The following is a 19,713-nucleotide window of genomic DNA, read 5'->3' as shown; positions in this document are numbered from 1 at the left end:
TGTATATATTATTAGGTATCTCCTGCAAGGGATATGCATTAGCACATACTCAAGAAGGAGAAGAGAAGAAGCAAACTTCTGGTACATCAAACACCAGAGGAACAAGACGAAAACCTGCAGCAACAACTCCTACAAGGAGATCAACACGTAATACGAGAGCTGAAACAGTCAGTCAGTCTCAGAGATCCCCAGTATCAAATAATTCTGGATGTGATGCCCCAGATAACAACAATCCATCTGTAAGTGTTTCCTCTTCAGGTGTGTCAGAAAAGCAAACAAGACAGGCTCCAAAACGGAAGTCTGTAAGAAGAGGAAGAAAACCACCTTTGTTGAAAAAGAAACTTCGGAGCTCTGTATCTGCCCCTGAAAAATCATCTTCCAGTGATTCAGTAGATGAAGAAACAGCAGAATCTGACACACTACCTGTGTTAGAGAAAGAGCACCAATCAGATGCAGAAAGTAGTAACAGTTGTACTGTGCAGGCAAGTGTAGAAAATGAATCTGTTAATGACTTGAGAAGTTGCAATGAGCAGGTAGAAGAAAGTGAGGAACATACTGAGAACCATGATACAGAGGAAGCAGTGGAATCTTCGTATTCGGAGTCTCATATCCAAGATCCTCCTGTACTAGTTGGAGAGGAAGAGGACATTCAAAAAGTTGAGGATACAAGTATAGAGGCTAATATTTTACGGTTAAAAAGTGAGACCCCTAAAAATATTTCTGGAAAAGAAGGTGATCAACTAGGAAATCAAGACCAAACATCTGCACCTTCAGAATCAGAGGTAAAGGTGGATAAATGTACAGATCATCGTTCAGATGATCTTACTTGTTCAGGATCTGAAGTTGAAGTAGAGGAATCTATACCAAGCTTAGGTGAATTACCAGAGAATGCAGAGTCGGTGCTTAATGAAGAAAAAGTTATGGAGAGTCCTGTGGTAGAAATTATTGATCATAAAGATTCAACAGTAAAAACAGAACAGCTTGTAGACAGCCCCAAATTAGAATCTTCTGAGGGTAAAATTACGCAAACAGTGGACAGAATATCCATAGAGAGCTCAGAGGTTCAGTTGCTTGGGCATGTTGAAACTGAAGATGTAGAAATAATTGCAGCATGTGATACTTCAGAGAATGAAAATTCCAGTAGTATTCAAGACTCTGAAAATAATTTATTAAAAAATAATCTTAACACCAAATTAGACAAATTAGAAAAGACTGAATCTCCTACTGAACATTCCGGATCTACAGAATTGCCTAACACACACATTGAACAAATTCAGAAGCCTTTTAGTGAGGACAATAATGAAATGATACCTATGGAATGTGATTCACTTTGCAGTGACCAGAATGAATCTGAAGTTGAACCTTCTGTAAATGCTGATACTAAACAATTGAATGCAGATTCTGTGGAGCACAGTTCTCAAAATAATACGTCATCTTCTGATCCTGCAAATGAAAATGCTGAAACTGTATCTCAACCATCTGAAAGCCCCGTAGATGTGATAGAGAAAGCCAAAAAGCCTCGTACCCGAAGATCTAGATTTCACTCTCCATCTACAACTTGGTCTCCCAGCAAAGATACTGCACGAGAAAAGAAGCGGTCTCAGTCTCCATCTCCCAAAAGAGAAACTGGAAAAGAAAGCAGGAAGTCTCTGTCACTGTCTCCCAAGAAAGAATCTGCAAGAGGACGTAGAAAATCTCGTTCTCAGTCCCCAAAACAGGATATCGCAAGAGAAAGGAGACAATCTCAGTCTCGATCTCCAAAAAGAGATAGTACAAGGGAAGGCAAAAGATCTGTATCACTCTCCCCCAAAAGAGACACTATTAGAGAAAACAGAAGATCTCAGTCAAGAGTGAAAGATTCTTCCCCAAGGGAAAAATCCAGGTCCCGGAGCAGAGAAAGAGAAAGTGATAGAGATGGGCCAAGGAGAGATCGAGATCGAGAAAGGAGAACCAGAAGATGGTCTAGATCCAGATCTCGTTCTAGGTCACCATCAAGATCTAGAACAAAAATTAAGAGTTCATCATTTGGTAGAAATGACAGAGACACTTACTCTCCCCGCTGGAAGGAAAGATGGGCAAATGATGGTTGGAGATGTCCACGAGGAAATGATCGGTACAGAAAGAATGACCCAGAGAAACAGAATGAAAATACAAGAAAAGAAAAAAATGACAGTCCAGGTGCTGATGATCCAAATTCTGCTGACAAACATAGAAATGACTGTCCCAGTTGGGTAACAGAAAAAATAAATTCTGGGCCTGATCCAAGGACCAGGAATCCAGACAAGTTAAAAGATTCTCACTGGGAAGAACACAGAAATGAAAATTCAGGGAATTCTTGGAATAAAAACTTTGGTTCAGGTTGGATGTCTAACCGTGGTAGAGGTAACCGTGGCAGAGGCACTTACAGAGGTGGTTTTGCCTATACAGATCAAAATGAAAATCGGTGGCAAAACCGAAAACCCCTCTCAGGGAATTCAAATAGTTCAGGGAATGAGTCTTTCAAGTTTGTGGAACAGCAACCCTATAAGCGGAAAAATGAGCAGCAGGAGTTTTCATTTGATACACCGGCAGATAGATCTGGGTGGACATCTGCATCTAGTTGGGCTGTGAGAAAGACTCTACCAGCAGATGTACAAAACTATTATTCACGACGAGGGAGGAATTCTTCAGGCCCGCAGTCTGGATGGATGAGACAAGAGGAGGAAACAACTGAACAAGGTAACATGTTCTGCTTATTTAGTAATACTGTTTTATTTAAAGAAGGAGATTATAAATTTAACACTTATATGAATTGCAGTGATCCATGTTTATAGTTTTATAATGTTAAATTGAATCCCCATTTAACAAGTCACTTTGCATTATATAAATATATATACACATCAGCATTTACTGCCTTTTTCACCCGTGTGCTGCACCCCCCCTCCCGGACCTTGCCAAAGACTTACGTACTGTAAGTACAGTTTGTTAAAATAGAAGAATTTGAGATGTTCTTGTGCGGGATTTAACTTCTATTTCATTTATCTCTGACGTGAGCATTTGGATTTTTTTTGATGATTATTCATATAAATAAGTTACTCTTCTAATAACGATTTACTTTTCCTTGGCTTTTCTTGTGAAGAACATCCTAAGAAAAAAGCTGTTAAAGATTAAAAAAAAGTGATTAACCTTCTAATTTAGTATTCTAATTAAATTCTATAGAATTATTTCTTTAGCAGATTTCTTGAGGTACTGATTCTTTGCTAATGTTGACAGATGTTATGTGAACTTATTCTTAAAAATAATTCTAAATTTTTTTTAGTTAGAAAATCAGCCCACATAATTTAGAAATGACAGGATTAGACTAAATGATCCGAGATTCGTTTAGGTGTTCTGAGTCTGTTCATTGCTATTTAACCTTACTATAACCAGTGGTTCTTTGCTTCTCTGGCTAAAGAAGTTTGCAACATGATTTTATTTCACAAGTCTTTTTTTCTTTTGATAGATTCTAACCTTAAAGACCAAACAAACCAACATGGAGATGGTTCTCAGCTACCTATAAATATGATGCAACCACAAATGAATGTAATGCAGCAACAGATGAATGCACAACAGCCTATGAACATCTTCCCATATCCAGTGGGTGTTCATGCTCCTTTGATGAACATCCAGCGCAATCCATTTAACATTCATCCTCAGCTACCCTTGCATCTGCACACAGGTGTGCCTCTCGTGCAGGTGGCTGCTCCTACCAGTGTATCTCAGGGACTCCCACCGCCACCACCCCCTCCCCCACCATCCCAACAAGTCAGCTACATTGCTTCACAGCCAGATGGAAAGCAATTGCAGGTATGTTTTTAGCATCGAAAGTTTAATCAACATAACCATTATAAGCATTTAGCTGTTAGGGACAGATGTGCAAGAAAGGGCTTTCTGGCATCCAAAACATTTATTTATTTAGGTTTATGGTAAACCTTTATAGCCTCCTTCACTGTCCTTCCTCAAACCTCCCACCCCTCAAATAAGAAAATGAATTGAATGCATATCATCAAATCTAAGCTACATATATACTGTGGTTGATGTCCAAACAGATTTGTTTTTTCAAGTTAAGACCAAATTACGAGCCAAATTAGAATCAGCTGGTGGGTGCTTTAAAATAATTTTCTAATTTATTGGACTTTTAAGGGGGTGGGAACTTGTGATGAAACTTAATATCATCTTGTTGGGACAGATGCCAGATAAAGCTGTTCATTATCTATTACCATCTGTGTTTCGTTTTCACTGAGTTTACCGTGCTAAAAAGAAAGAAGTGACTCAGAGGCATGTAGAAAATTTGAACAATAGTTTGTAAACATAGTGTTCCTTATAGTTCTGTGCCTGCATTTCACAAATTCTAGAATCCTAACAGCAGTGTATAGTTGGAAGATAAGGGGAATAGGATTCCAGAATTTGGGACCTCTTGTCTTTTTTTTTTCTTTTTTTCCTGTCAGCTCTCTGCAAGCCATTTGACTTCATTGCCTCCTCTTCCTCCATCTTTAAAGTGGAGGCAGTACTTTAGTTAATTTTCATAAAGAGCCTCTCAGGAGAGATACTATTCTTTAAATGCTGTTCGTTTCCTTCTTGTTGTTTTAGTGTTGTCAGAACATGACAATTCGCAGGTGTAGTTTAAAAGTCACTTAACGTATTTACATAGGTCTCTATTTAAGAATGTTACTCATTTTTCTTGAGTCCTTTGGATATACATGACCTGAAATAAGAATTTTCCCTAAGTACTGAGGTTGACTCACTTTGAATTTTTTTGTTATTTCTAATAAATGACTAAAAGACTTCTATTGAAAACAAGTAATTCATTAACTGATGATAACTCTTTAAAACAGGGTATTCCTAGTGCTTCTCATGTAAGTAACAACATGAGTACACCAGTCTTGCCTGCTCCAACAGCAGCCCCAGGAAGTTTGGGAACAGTTCAGGGACCAAGTTCTGGTAATACTTCGTCATCAAGTCACAGCAAATCCTCTAATGCTGCTGTAAAATTGACAGAAAGCAAAGTAAGTGTTACAGTGGAAGCCAGCGCAGATAGCTCGAAGACAGACAAGGCAAGTTCAAGGTTGAGAGCAACCTATATATTCTGTATATGGTAAAGATGAAAAAATAACAGTTTTGTTTTGTATAATTGGTAAAGGGAATTTCTGTTGATAGTCTTACATTCCAGTGTTATTTGAAGGGTTCTGTCTAGATAATGTTGGTGTCCAATGAGTTACTGGTAGTTTTTCATGATTAGTTTTAGAAATGTTTGGTATATGTGTTAATAAATAACTTTTATATTTATGACACCAATATTTGAAGAATTCTTGCAACAATATAGAAGTGTAGTATTTTCAGTATTATATTTTTAAAGAAATTTTTTGAAAGTATGTGATTGGGCAAAGAATAATTATACTTTTTCCTCTTACCAGAAATTACAGATCCAAGAAAAAGCAGCACAGGAGGTAAAATTGGCCATTAAGCCATTTTACCAAAATAAAGATATCACCAAGGAAGAATATAAAGAGATTGTACGGAAAGCAGTAGATAAAGTAAGTTCCAGCTTTAGCAGAATTATGTATGTATTGTTTGAATCACCTCTATTTTAATAAAGGAATGCTTAAGGCTAATTAAAATAATAAGCACTAACTTCTAATTCTTGTCTACGTTTTTTACCTTTTGAGTAAGTTCACATGAGATATGAAACATAAAAAAAATATGATTATGTTTTGGGGGGTTTTCAGAAAGCTTTCCATTTTGCTGTAATCCTTTTAAGTATGAGAAAAATGTTTCCCCTCCTTTTTTCATAGGTTTGTCATAGTAAGAGTGGAGAAGTAAATTCTACTAAAGTGGCAAATCTGGTTAAAGCCTATGTAGACAAATACAAATATTCACGGAAGGGAAGCCAAAAGAAAACTCTGGAAGAACCTGTGTCTACCGAAAAAAACATAGGTTGAAATGGGGAGCACTATAAAGGACACTATCAAGATATCTGCAAAGTGCAATTTCAACATGTACCTTTAACTGAAATCATAACTGTGATTGAAATTTGGTTTTGATAAAATTATTTTTTTTAATGTAGAATATAAAGTTTTGTTCTAAATAAATATAGTTCTGCACTGCAACTTCTTTATCCTTTTCTCCTCCTGAAAATAAAAGCAAATTCAAGGGAAAGTAAAGGGGTTAAAGGAGTGTGCATTTTTACTAAGACTGTGTTATAGTGTGGATACTGGAAGATGTACAGCTTTTTGATTTGAACAGTGGAGTGCATAAATTAGAGTCTTCTAAGTGCACTGGTTTTGGAAAAGATATATATAATACATTTATTCTGTCAGGCTAAAAATAAAGTATGATCTTTATGATTTTTCCCTCTAATTATAGAAAGTTAAATAATGTATTACCATGAAAAATATTTCTAATAACAGAATATACCAATTGCAGGGTTCCTAATGTGTATTTTTAAAGCACACATCTGAATAAATTGCCTAGATAGAAAACAAATTATCACATGAGTAAAATTCAGTGTTCAAAACTTTGGAACACTGTTATTGTATCACCAAATAAAGGTTATGCTGCTTGTTTTTCTTTTGTGCCTTTTTTTCCCCCAACTGAGATGAAGCAGTTTGATTTGCTAGATTTTCAACTTTGGAAGTCTAAAACTGTTGAATTTAGAAGACCAGTTTGGAAAAAGTGTTGACTTTGTAAAAATTATGTTCTTTCATGATATCTTCTACCTGTCAGAGAAATGATAACTTATTTGTGCCAACTGGGGAGTTGCTGTGGAGTAGTGACCCTCCCTTCCTTGGGAGGAAGGTAGAATTATGAAACTCACTTCAGTGGCTTTCAGTTGCTCATCTGTCTAATCACTAATGAAATTCTTTTCACACTTGAGAAGTCTCCAAATACTTTACAGTGAATAAAGTGTTAATTAGGTGACCATATGGTAGCTATTAACCATGTTGCAAAATTGTAGACATTAAAACCTGTGTTTTGGAAAGAGAGAGGAATTAAATAATGGGGTCTTGGTTAGGCTTTCAGGGACTAGGGATTTGACTGTCTTTTTAAAAATATTAGAATATATTAATTTTTACAAAAGGTAAGTTCAAAGCGTTAGAGAGCCACTGTTTTAATTAGAGAGCCACTATTTTAATTGGCATCTTAGAAGAAAACGTGAGTTATATCCATGATAAACTATCTTTCGTTCCAGTAACAGTTTTCAATAGATACCAAAAGATGTTAATGGCTCAGATAGATGTATGCCTCAGTGAGACAGATTGACCCTTTACTAGCTAACCTAGAGAGCAATACTCCGTAGGACTGTGCTTTTCTGAAGTAAAGATGATCTGTTTCTTAAGTTTATGTGCATAATACTTTCTTGGTGCTAGCTTTGATAAGGCAAATATTTTGAATTGTTGGCCCCAATAATGATTGTGCTAGTTCATAATCTTCATTAGATTATGAGTGTAATCCCAAGAAGTGTTAGAAATATTTCCAAGCAGTTCTTGATCTTTATTCTGCATTTCTGGGCATTTGTAATATGATATTCTACTGATTTATATATATATTTTTAATTAAAGTTTGTGTTTAGATACGAAGGGGAAAGAAGTTTGGAAGTATATTTCTTCTAATAAAATATTAAGACTGTTTTAAATAACACACACCTCCTCATTTGTTTGTTTTGAACTCTAGAAACAATGGTGTGAACTTTCAATGTATTTTCAGTTAAAGCAGGTTCACACTTCGAAAATTTTGTAGCAGATTGCCTAAGATGATTAATCACACAGGGCATACTAATACATTTTCTTTCAGTGATGTTTGGGAGTAGGGTTACATTTTCGAATTTGTTTCTACCATTTAGCTTTACAAACATGTTTAAAAGTTTTGAAGAAAAAACTAGGTGGTATGGTCCAGAGTTAAAGTTTCACATCTTTGGTAGCAGTGCCGTGAATTATTTCCACTTTTCTTGAAAATAACAAGGTGTATTCCATATCTGCTTTGGGGTACTTGGTTACACTGCATTTAAAATGCTAATGAAGAATGTTACTGGATTAGAATTCAGACTTTTAAAACTTAGAAATACTAAAGAATGTATTAGAAAGTGCATGCTTTATGTTCAAAAAACAATGCTTTAACATTCCCCATTCTTGCTTTTTTCAGAAATTTTCATTAATTTTGCATGTGCACAAACTTAAAAAACATTTTGTGGGGTTACAGATATCTCATTACTTATTAAGATTCAGTATTAACTTAACCTTTGAATCCTTGGTCCCATTAACTTAATAGTCACATTGACTAATGTTTTAGGCTATAGTGATGCCTAGAATTTTGAGACTAAAAGTAGTTACTTATTACTTTAACATTCCAAAAGTTTTGTGATTTTTTTTTTCCTGGTAATTACCACATTTTCTCCATTATCTTCCTTTAAATGGCCACAGTGTGTGTACTGTTTGAATGTTCCATCCAAAAGATGTAGCATCGGAATCACACTGGTTGCCCCCCGGTCCACGAGACGTTGTTTGTAGTACGAGGATGGAGTGCTGTCTACTGAAACAATGCTCTTAAACAGATATGTAGTATGTAATATTTTCTAATAAATTCTTTTGATAAACAAAGAAGTGTCTTTAACATTTTATTATTAAGATTCTTGGGAAATGGTGACTTTTACCTCATTATAACTCCTTCCAAACCCATATTGAAGTATTTCTTGGATTTGTACCAAAGTAACTAGCACCACAGTTATATTAATTCCAAGTTGTAAAGCAAGCTTGGAGTCAGCTATAAGCATATATTTAAATAGCATTTTTTCCTTATTACAAAATCATTGTAGGAAATTAGGAAAACTTTATTTTAGAAAAATTTGTAGGGCGCCTAGGTGGCTCAGTGGGTTAAAGCCTCTGCCTTCGGTTCAGGTCATGATCCCAGGGTCCTGGGATCGAGCCCCGCATAGGGCTCTCTGCTCAGCAGGGAGCCTGCTTCCTCCCCTCTCTCCCTGCCTGCCCTCTCTGACTAGTTGCAATCTCTGTCTATCAAATAAATAAATAAAATCTTTGGGAAAAAAAAAATTTGTAGACGAGGGAAGAAAATGAAAAACAAAAGGAGAAAAACCACTTGTAATCCTACCCTTTAAAGGTAACAGTGCTGCTCAAATTGCCCATAACTATGTTCTAACTTGTCCTTTTCACTTAATGATATATTTAGAAGTTTTCATTTTTTTATTTTTTTATAAACATACAATGTATTATTAGCCCCAGGGGTACAGGTCTGTGAATCGCCAGGTTTACACACTTCACAGCACACACCATAGCACATACCTTCCCCAATGTCCATAACCCAACCACCCTCAGAAGTTTTCCATTTTAATAAAAATTCTATAGCATCATTTTTAATGGCTATATAGTATACATATACTGGTACATATTGTACATATTGTATCATTACTTAAACCAGCCCTCTGCTGTTAGGTATGAAGTTGTTTTTACAAATATAAATAAATTAGTAAAATAAAAATTGTGCTAACATGCGTAAGACTGATTTGAACATCTTTGTATATAAATTAATGTATCCTTTTTTAGATTACACTCTGGGGAGTAATTCCTAGAAGTAGATTATCTGGCCAGTTTTTATTTCCCCAAAGAAGAATTTTAAATGTGATTATATATACAATCAATATATAATTTTAAAAATTCAATTATATTTAATGTAAAATTCCATTATTTTTCTAAGCTGATTTCTCTGTCCAGAGAGAACTCTCAAAAAGGTCTGTGTATCTTTCCTAAATCTTCAGTGCATTTACAAAAATGCTTACTAAGTTTCCGGGAAAACAGGTTTCACAGATTGTTCTCCACCACATAAAGTATATTCTGTAAACTGTTCTACATCTCCAGTCTACTGAATAAATTGAAGGTATACCTTAATGTCCATTTCTGTTTTATAATGGTTATATCATGTTCCTGTGGTGATGGACATTGAGATTATGTGCAGGTTTTGGCTGTTAGAAACAATTTTACGGAGCACCCTTTGTGACTTAGCTCTATGAACCTCTTTTTTGTGTATGCGATTACACTGAATTTCTGATATGCACTTTTTAAATTTTGGATAGTGTTGACAAATTGCTCTCAGAAAGGGGTATACTACACCACAGTGCTGAATTTTAGTGTAGTTCCACCCTTGATACTATGACTGAAAATGTAAAATTAAGATTGCTCTTGGTTATAAGGTCTTAATGAACACTGATTTCATCAAAACAGTGCACACCTACTGTGTGTCAGGGATTCTTGGATTCTTCACATATTATCAGAATTATACCACCATCTTCTAAAAGAACAGTATAGTAATAGCATGTTTATTAAGTCTGTAATTAATAAATTTATAAGTAAATTAAGCCAGGTACTCTATCAGACATTATATGTGTTACCTCTTTTGCTTTAAAAAAAAATTCTAGGGGAGCCTGAGTGGCTCAGTGGGTTACGCCTCTGCCTTCGGCTCAGGTCATGATCTCGGGGTCCTAGGATCGAGTCCTGCATCGGGCTCTCTGCTCAGCGGCTCTCTGCTTCCCCTTCTCCCTCTGCCTGCCTCTCTGCCTACTTGTGATCTCTCTCTGTCAAATAAATAAATAAAATCTTTAAAAAAAATAAAACCAATTCTAATAGTCATCTTTGTTCTGATGAGAAAATTGAGGTACATATTAACTGAGTTACCCGGTTACACAGCTACTTAGTGATTAGAGACAGGATTGAGATAAAGGATTGGTAGACACTGAAGTCAGTGCTTGACTTGGGGAGTGGGATGTTACACTGAGCTCCCAGAAGTAAACTAACGGAACACATGGGTGTTAATGGCTGAAATAAAAAGTGAAGTATACTGGGAGCACAGAAGAGGACACAGCTGACAAGGGAAGAAGTGAGGCAGGGAAATTCATACTGTGTCTATGTTGTTTCATTGCCTTTTTAATATTCTGTATTTCCTGTTCTGGCGATACTACGCTTTTAAAATCAAAGCCATCTTACGTGCATTTTCCATTCTCATCCCATCTCTGTTCTCTCAGACAGTTGCTATTTCCTCTGTATCAAACTGGAATTCCTTTGCAGTAAAACTCAACTCCCTTAGTTCCCAGCAGTGTTACCATCTGACCTCTTTTAATAGTCTCAACTATGATTTAGATTCTGTACACATAGGTTCGTCTTTGACACTAAAGACTAACCTTCCAATAGCACAGCTTGGTCATGTTCTGCATCATTTCAGCATACAGTGCCAGCCCTGTGCATACACTAGGGAAGAGTGAGCAAAACTATTTTCACTCTCGTAGAACTACATAATATTGCGGGCAAAGCAGCTGTATGTTTAGAGCTGATTCAGGAGTGACAGAGGACTCCGCGTGGTCTGAGAATCTGTGATAGGGCAACAGCACCGAACAGTGGTCAGTGAGAGCGCCTGGAGGAAATGGCCCCCAAGAGCTAGAAGATGAGTAAGAACTAAGCAAGGAGCAAAGATGAGCTGGCAGAGGAAAAGGTGCAAAAGGTCTGGAGCCTGAAAGCATGGCCACCGCACCCCTAAACTGGCTGGAGTGAAGACTGGTGGAGGGTTCTTAAGGCAATTGGTTTTGCAAAGAAAAGCTTTTGAAATCTTTCAGCAGGAGGTATTTGATACGAGCAGATTTGCATTTCGAAAGATTACTCTGCTCATAATCTTTCAGTGCTTAATAAAAGTGGTTAGAAAATATGAAAAGGTGTTCACAACTAAACAATGTTATACTGTTTTCCTTTATCAAATTGATCAATATATTCTGGCAAGAGTCCCATGAGGAAATAGTACTGTGGCCATTTGTACAATTTTTCTGAAAGGCAACTTGAAAATAAGTATAAAGAGCCTTAAAATGGCCATATACTCTTTCCATAATAATAAAACACACTCATTCACATAGTCCTTTCTAGGATTTAATAGTGGAAAATTGGAGGGGATGGTTAAACTATAGTTCATTCATGTGATGGCATTTTGCAGCTGTTATGTTTTCAGGGATAAAAAAATGAAATGGCGAAAAATAGGACACAAACTATAGGTGACCCTTGGACAGTGAGGGGCTGGGGGACCAGTCCCCTGCACAGCCACAAGTCCCCATAGAATTTGTGACTCCCAGATACTTAACTATTGAGAGCCTGCAGTTGACTGGGAATCTTAACTGACAACATAGTCAACATATACTTTGTATGTTACATGTATTATCACATGGCATTATTAATATAAGCTAGAGAAATTGTTAAAATCCTAAGGAAAACACATTTATAGTATTGTATTATATAGCATATTTATCAAAAAATCCATGTATAAGTGGACCCATACAGTCCAACCCTGTGTTAAGGGGTAATTGTATACATAATAATCTTTTTTTTTAAGGCAAAAAAGAAAAATAGAAATTCTTAATAGGGGTTATTTCTGGGTAGCAGAGGACCTTTCAATGCTTTAGCGTCCAGCTTTACTACAGTGAACAAGAGTTGTATGATCAGAAAAAAAACCTTATTAAGAAAATGCAATTCTCATTGCATGGGGCATAACGGTGGGAGAATGGGCAAGAGGCTTTGCTTTAGGCTGGGGAGTTACCAACTTCCCACTCTAGAACCGGCCTCAGGTCTCAGCCTGAGCACATGTGATAGGTGTCTCACAGATGGCTTTCCATACATAGCTCTGGGAGGAGTGCAGCCTCCTGTGGTAGTTGACGGGTGCTAGTCTGTGAGCAGTCAATACCCACTGGCTTTATGGGCTGAGACAGTCCTTAGTCATAAGGAAGTGGACCATCCAAACCATAACTAGTTTGGGCATATTTCCCCCAATCCTGTGAGCACTAGAGAAGATAATCCACGTAAGGTAAGTAGGAGTCTTGGCTTTAAAGCTCACAAAGACTGAGGCACACTTTGTGCCCGTGAGAATGTTACTTCATTGAGCCAGAGTGGCCTATAAAAGGGGCTGTTGCCTACCTACCTAGAGGATTAAGTGAGATGATAGATGTGAAAGTAGTAATTTCCTATATATTTACTTGGAGAATCTGCCCTATAATTCAGACTGGTTTTCCCATCATTTCCTCTTGGATAATGATGAAAATACAGCTTACTTGTCCAGTGGTTTGAAATCTAGTGGCATGTTTAGGGTCACAGAGCTTTAAAAACAAAAACAACAAAACAAAGAAACAATACACAGAGACTTCCAGGAAGATGGTGGGAGTAGGAAGATCCCAACATCCAGTGGATATAATGAAGTAACACCCACATCAGTATAAATAACCCGGAAGATGAGCTGAGGACTGGCAGACCACATTGTGCACAGCTAAATGCACAGAAGAGGCCACATCAAAGAGGGCAGGAAGGACAGAGAAACAGTGGGGAGCTAAACTAATCTCAGAGCAGGTGCTGGAGGGGCAGGTGCCTTTGGGAGACTTCAAGAACAAAAAAGCTGGCTGGCACCATTTCCCTCCCCCATGCCCTGCCCCCCACAGACACCTGTGGGAACCAGTGCCGCAGCAACACTCTACCTAACTTGCCGGCAGTGCACCTGCCCCTGCATTCTCCTGTGGACACATTCCCGCCAGCCAGGCCTGTAGGTCTCCTACCACAACAGACCTGTACATACCTTACCACACTGCATGACCCACCCCCAGCTCTTCTGTGGATCCGTCCACCCCATCCAACACCGCAGCCCTGGTCCCTGGCAGCTACAGGTCCTCTCCTGCAGCACACCTGCACGGACCTTGCTAATGCCACATGTCCCACCCCTGTGTTCTGTGGACCTGCCCCCTCCAATATGCCCTTCACCAGAGCCCACCCAAAGTAGTGCCACGAGCCTGGCAGTGTGCATGCAGCCCCCACAGGATCCATATCACTCCAAAGTGACTCCTGCTCTAGGGGAAGGGGAAGGTAACAACACACCAGTCTGACTGCGGCCGCAATAGTGGGCTGGGGACAGAGCTTCCCAGTGGATAACACAGAAAGCATCCTGCAGTTTGGTGCTACTGCATCTGGCAAAAACCTGGTCTGACTCACTCAAGCCCAAGATGGCCCCAGATCGGCTTACTAAAACACAGGGACCAAACCCTGCACACAACAGGCAAAGAGAGATACTACAGATGGACTGGAGGGGAAAGTGGCTCAGCCACAACACTAGGGGGGGAGCAATACACATAAGAGACACCCCTGAAGTGCCAGGTTCTGGGGAACAGGAGGCATTATACTGCAGGGCACTTATTGGACTGCTTCTTCATAAGGCCACTACTTTCGAGAGCAGGATATGTAGCTAACTTTCCTAACGCATAGTTAGACAAAATGAGGAGACAGAGGCCATTGTCCCAAATGAAAGATCAGGATAAAATCACAGCAAAAGAGCTAAATGAAATGGAGATAAATAGTATGTCTGGGAACTTAAAGTAATGGTCATAAGGAGACTCACTGGACTTCCGAAAAGAGTGGAGGATCTCAGTGTGAAACTTAAAAAAGAGACGGAAAACAAAAAAGAACCTATCAGAGATAAAGAACTTAGTTAAAAAATTAAATTAAAACCACTAGTGGGAATAAATAGTAGACTAAAGGAAGCAGAAGAACAGGCCAGTGACCTGAAGGACATAATGGAAAGCAATCGAGCCGAACAGGATAGAGAAAAATAATAATAATAAAAAACAAAAATAGACTTAGGGAACTCAGCAACTTATCATGTGTAATAACATTCCCATTATAGGGATCCCAGAAGAAGAGAGACAAAGGGGCAGAGAATGTAGTTCAAGAAATACCTGAAAGTTTCCCCTAAGCTGGGCTGGGGAAAGAAACAGAAATCCAGATCCAGGAAGCATAGAGATCCTCCAACAAAATCAACCCAAGGAGGCCCCCACCAAGACACATAGTAATTAAAACGCCAAAAAGTAGTGATAGAGAATTTTAAAAGCAGCAAGAGAAGAAAAACAGTTACATAAAAGGAAAATCCCATAAAGCTGTCAACTGATTTTTCAGCAGAAACTTTGCAGGCCAGCAGAGAGTGCCATGATATATTCAAAGTGCTGAAACGAAAAACTACAACCAAGAATACTCAACCTAGCAAGGCTATCATTCAGAATAGAAGGGGAGATAAAATTTCCAAACAAACAAAAGTTAAAGGAATTTGTCTCCACTATACTAACCCTACAAGAAATGTTAGAGGGGACTTTTTGAGTAGAAAGGAAAGACCATAAGTGGGAGTAAGAAAAGTAGGAAGCACAAAAGCAGTAAAATTAAGCATATCTATAAAAACCAGTCAAGGGAGTCACAAAATAAAAGGGTATAAAGTATGACACCAATACTTCAAAACATGGTGGGGGAGAGGGCACAGAGAGGAGGAGGAATAGGTTCAAATTTAAGCCCCCACTGATGTAATATAAATTACTATATGCATAAGATGTTATGGGGATTAAAAGTACACTAATATTAATGAGCACTGAGTAATGAACAGAATTGTTCAATCACTGTATTGTACACCTGAAACAAACAGAACACTGTATGGTAACTATACTGGAATTAATCACTTTAAAAGGCAATACACAGGCTCACCCGAGACCAATTTAATCAGTCTTTGGGTTTGGGATAGTTTAAAATCTTCTCAGGTGGAGGCTAATGTGCAGCCAAGAAGCGAACCACTATGTAACTTTTCTAGATCCCCTGTAGATCACAGCCGTTCTGTTAGAGCAAATAATTAATTAGATCACAGCTTGTCTTTAAAACCATTTAGATTCTATCCTCCCTCTCAAAGGTAGCAACAGCACCTGACAGTTTATCCTCACTCTTTTTTAAACCTTGTTTTCAAATACCACTTTATCTGGTTTAGATCTCACTTAGCAGAGAGAGATCTTGAACATTTCCCGAGTGGAACAGGATTCATTCTCTCTCTCTCTCTTTTTCTCCCTTTCTCTCTTTCTTTCTTTCTTTCTTTATCTGACAGAGGGAAAGAGATCACAAGTAGGCAGAGCAGCAGGCAGAGAGAGAGGGGGAAGCAGGCTCCCCGCTGAGCAGAGAGAGCCCGATGCGGGGCTTGATCCCAGGACCCCGAGATCATGACCTGAGCCGAAGGCAGAGGCTTAACCCACTGAGCCACCCAGGCGCCCCTGGAATAGGATTCTTGTAGGAATCCAGCTGTTGATAAGGTCAGGCTGTGTATGCTCAATTCAACAGGTTTTTATTTTATTTGTGTTTATTTTATACACACTTGCCTAAAGGAATTCTAGACATTTCTAAAATTATCACTGTATCATGGCTTTTTCTAAATCATTTCTGGAAGTCTTTCTTTTACACTTTAATGGCTGATAGCATGTCCTCCTTAGCTCTAGCAAGTGCAATTATGATTACCAGTCACAGCAGCAGGGACTAACACTAAGTGCTTCTTATTGGCTGCATGCCAATATTTTATTTGCATTATCTCCCTTAATTTTCAGACAACCTTTAAAGTAGGTCCTATTGTTAACCTCATTTGTCAAATGAGGATGAGGCTCAGTTAAGTAGCCAGGGTCACTCAGAACTCACAGAAGTGGTTGAGTCCAAAGTCTATGCCCATAACCCTCTCCCAAGGCCTGCCTCTTGGCTCATCACAAGATCTAGCCAACCATACGTGCCCCACACTTACTCCTCCTCACTCAACACACCCAGTTTGGGCACCAGACATGGCTTGTACTTCCACTGTCCCTCTCCAGAGGACATGAAGTTCTCATAATCACTCACCTACCCAACCGTCTAACCAGCTGGTCCCTCTATCTAATCTTCTCTTCCAGTTCATCCTTCAGACTTCTTTTAACCATTTAATTCCATTAATATCAAATACTTGCTCTGAGCAGTGTAATTCCCATATGCTGAGTTGCCAACAAACTTCTTACAGAACACCTTCTAAACAAAATCTTGAACCATTATGAATGGATCTGCCCAGGCTCAAGGTAAAGGCAACAAACCTGTGAAGCCATCCTCTTGCCCATCCCCCAACCAAACCGACTGTGTGGCATCTTTGGATAGTTCTAGGATCTCTCAGCACTGACTCTGTCCATGATTTGCAAACTCTTATAGGCTGCTCTGTGGTAGTACCTTAAGAGATGACCAGATACAATCCCACAGCTAAGAAAATGATCAACAGAAATGCACTCCCAAGTATACCAAGAGACAAGGACAAGGGTGCTCATATATTATCGGTAACAGTCCCAAACTGGAAACAACTCAAATACCATCAATGTTGGAATACTATTCAGCAATGAAAATAAAGGAACTATTGTTACTCACAACCATACAAATGAATCGTACTGCCAAGGTGAGTGAAAGATGATGGAAACAAAAAACTAGAATTCAATACTGCATTTCTATATTAAGTTCAAAAATAGACCAAACTATATTATACCATTTAGAGATCTCTACTGAGGTGATTAAAAAAAAAGTTTAAGGGAAGTAACTGTCCTTAAAATCAGGAGAGTGGTCATTGCTGTGGGGGAAGGAGGGGTTGTGATTGGGACAAAGGCCTTCTGGGCAGGAGGGGCACTACCAAGGTCTACTGCTTGATCTGGGCAGTGGTTACAGAAGGGTTTGCTTTATAGTAAAAAAGCTCTACTCCTCATTTTATGCACTTTGTTATATGCCATCTGAGGTGGGGATTTCACAATAAAACTTTGTGTTAAAAAAAAAAAACAAGGGAGGGGTGCCTTCGTGGCTCAGTGGGTTAAAGCCTACACCTTCGGCTCAGGTCATGATCTCAGGGTCCTGGGACGGAGACCCGCATTGGGCTCTCTGCTCAGCGGGAAGCCTGCTTCCCCCTCTCTCTCTGCCTGCCTCTCTGCCCACTTGTGATCTCTCTCTCTCTCTCTAATAAATAAATAAAATCTTAAACAACAACAACAATAAGGGAAACAATTAACCATTGTTTAGATTTGTGGTAGTCAATCCACCAGTCTTTATCTTTTCCTTTCTTTCAAACCATTCCCAGTGGGAAAAGAAAATCATAAATTTGGGGGAAAATTACCACTGAAAGAATTCTGCATCACCTAAAATGTCCTGTTTGGAAACAGAATAGAGCAACAAATATGCCAGTGCCTACTCCGTGCAAGAGAGTGAAGTCATTGTGTGTATACACAAATTGTGCTTTCTGTATTAGATTGTGGCAGCTTTTGTTCCTTTCTTTCAGTTGATATTTTAACAGACTATGTCAATTTTCAAAGGTTGCACAACTTAGAAAGTTGCCTGTTCCCAGCCCAGCAAGAGTGAATTTGTTGAAAGGATCAACCCCCAAATTAGTCTTGTTATCTTTCAAACAGTTTAGCTGTAAACAGGGCATCATATCTGATCATTCAAATCAATAAATCCTCTCTAAAGTCAAGGCTAAACATTTCTCCATCAGTTTAGGGAAACCGTACAGTCCAGAGATTCTGGAAACCCTTCCCTACCCTGAGCAAATGTGTTTCAACCTATTTATTATGATCAATTTCCAGACTACACTTCATGAAGACCTTTGGGTTCTTTACTTGGTGGCTAAAGTATTTCTTTGCTTTAGCAACATCTAACTCACACTGCACCATTTAATCTATAACCTCTCTATTTTTTTTTTAAAGACTTTATTTAATTTGACAGAGATCACAGATAGGCAGAGAGGCAGGCAGAGAGAGAGGAAGGGAAGCAGGCTCGCTGCTGAGCAGAGAGCCCGATGTGGGACTCGATCCCAGGACCCTGGGATCATGACCCGAGCCGAAGGCAGAGGCTTTAACCCACTGAGCCACCCAGGCGCCCTATAACCTCTCTTCTTGAACAAGACCTCTCCAAACTCAAATACTCTCTCACCACTGTTAGGTCTGTCAAATTTCTATCAGCCCATAAAGTCTCCAAAAGACATTTTTCTTTCTCTTTGAAGCCATCCTACTTTGCCTTCCCCACTCATCAATTAAATGAAGCCTGCCGCATGACTGAACTCCCAAAACACTTTATAATTCTCATATGGCCTGTGTTTTACCTTGGTTACTGGGCAACGCTGGGAAGCTTGTCTCAGCCTCAGAGGAGGACTACCTCCATCTTCCAAACGAGCAGCAGAAGCACTCCTTCAATGCTCAAGCTGAATGAGACGTAAGGGAGAGATAAAGAGGAAGAAATCCAATTAATATCCTAACAAAAGTTTAGAGTAACTTTATCCAGAAGAATCAGCTAATGGTTGTTCAAATTAAATACCAGTGTGGACAGCTGTTGGTCAGAAACTGTGGTTTCAATTTACTATAAACTCTTGTCTTAGCAATGTTTCTTTGTTAAGGGAATTCCCAGCAAGTTTTTCTGGCTCTAAGAAGTTAAGTGATGCCAAATTAATAAATGAAATACTTGGGGGAAAAAAGCTGAGGTATTATAGAAACTTGAAAAGCCAACATAATGCATAGGAATAAAATACTTAGTAGAAAAATACGCAGCAAATAAAAACATGCAGGAAAAAAAAAAAAAAAAAAAGCAGCACCAGAAACAAATACCTTATGTCTGACTCCTCTTGGAAAGAATTCTAATTAAGTTAGCTTCATGTGTGCTGGTTACATAGCTCCACTTACTTGCCATATGACTTTGGTCAAGGTAGTCAGTCGTCCCAAACCTCTATACCCACTTTGAAACATTAACTATTACTTTGGGTTTTTATAAAGACTGAGAAAATACATGTAAAATGTTTAGTGTGGTGAATGACAGGAATTGTGTTAAGCAAATGTTAGTAACCAGC

General features: G+C 38.6%; 1 protein-coding gene across 4 annotated transcripts in view; it reads left to right on the top strand.

Annotated features, from left to right (window-relative positions):
• The window catches only part of SCAF11 (SR-related CTD associated factor 11), a 71,942-nt gene extending 65,357 nt beyond the window's left edge, over positions 1-6,585 (top strand). For all 4 annotated transcript variants that reach the window (XM_080810352.1, XM_080810354.1, XM_080810353.1 and 1 more), the window contains 5 exons: positions 16-2,718; positions 3,482-3,825; positions 4,854-5,072; positions 5,433-5,552; positions 5,811-6,585. In XM_080810352.1, coding sequence (XP_080666478.1) covers positions 16-2,718; positions 3,482-3,825; positions 4,854-5,072; positions 5,433-5,552; positions 5,811-5,957 — 3,533 coding nt within the window. In that variant the 3' untranslated portion in view covers positions 5,958-6,585. The remainder of the gene's footprint in view (positions 1-15; positions 2,719-3,481; positions 3,826-4,853; positions 5,073-5,432; positions 5,553-5,810) is intronic.
• The last annotated feature ends 13,128 nt before the right edge of the window (positions 6,586-19,713 follow it).

This window comes from Martes martes (genome assembly GCF_963455335.1).
Source record: "Martes martes genome assembly, chromosome: 8".
Taxonomy (NCBI): domain Eukaryota; kingdom Metazoa; phylum Chordata; class Mammalia; order Carnivora; family Mustelidae; genus Martes; species Martes martes.
Note: the sequence above shows the minus strand (reverse complement) of the source record. Positions and strands in the feature narration are given on the sequence as shown.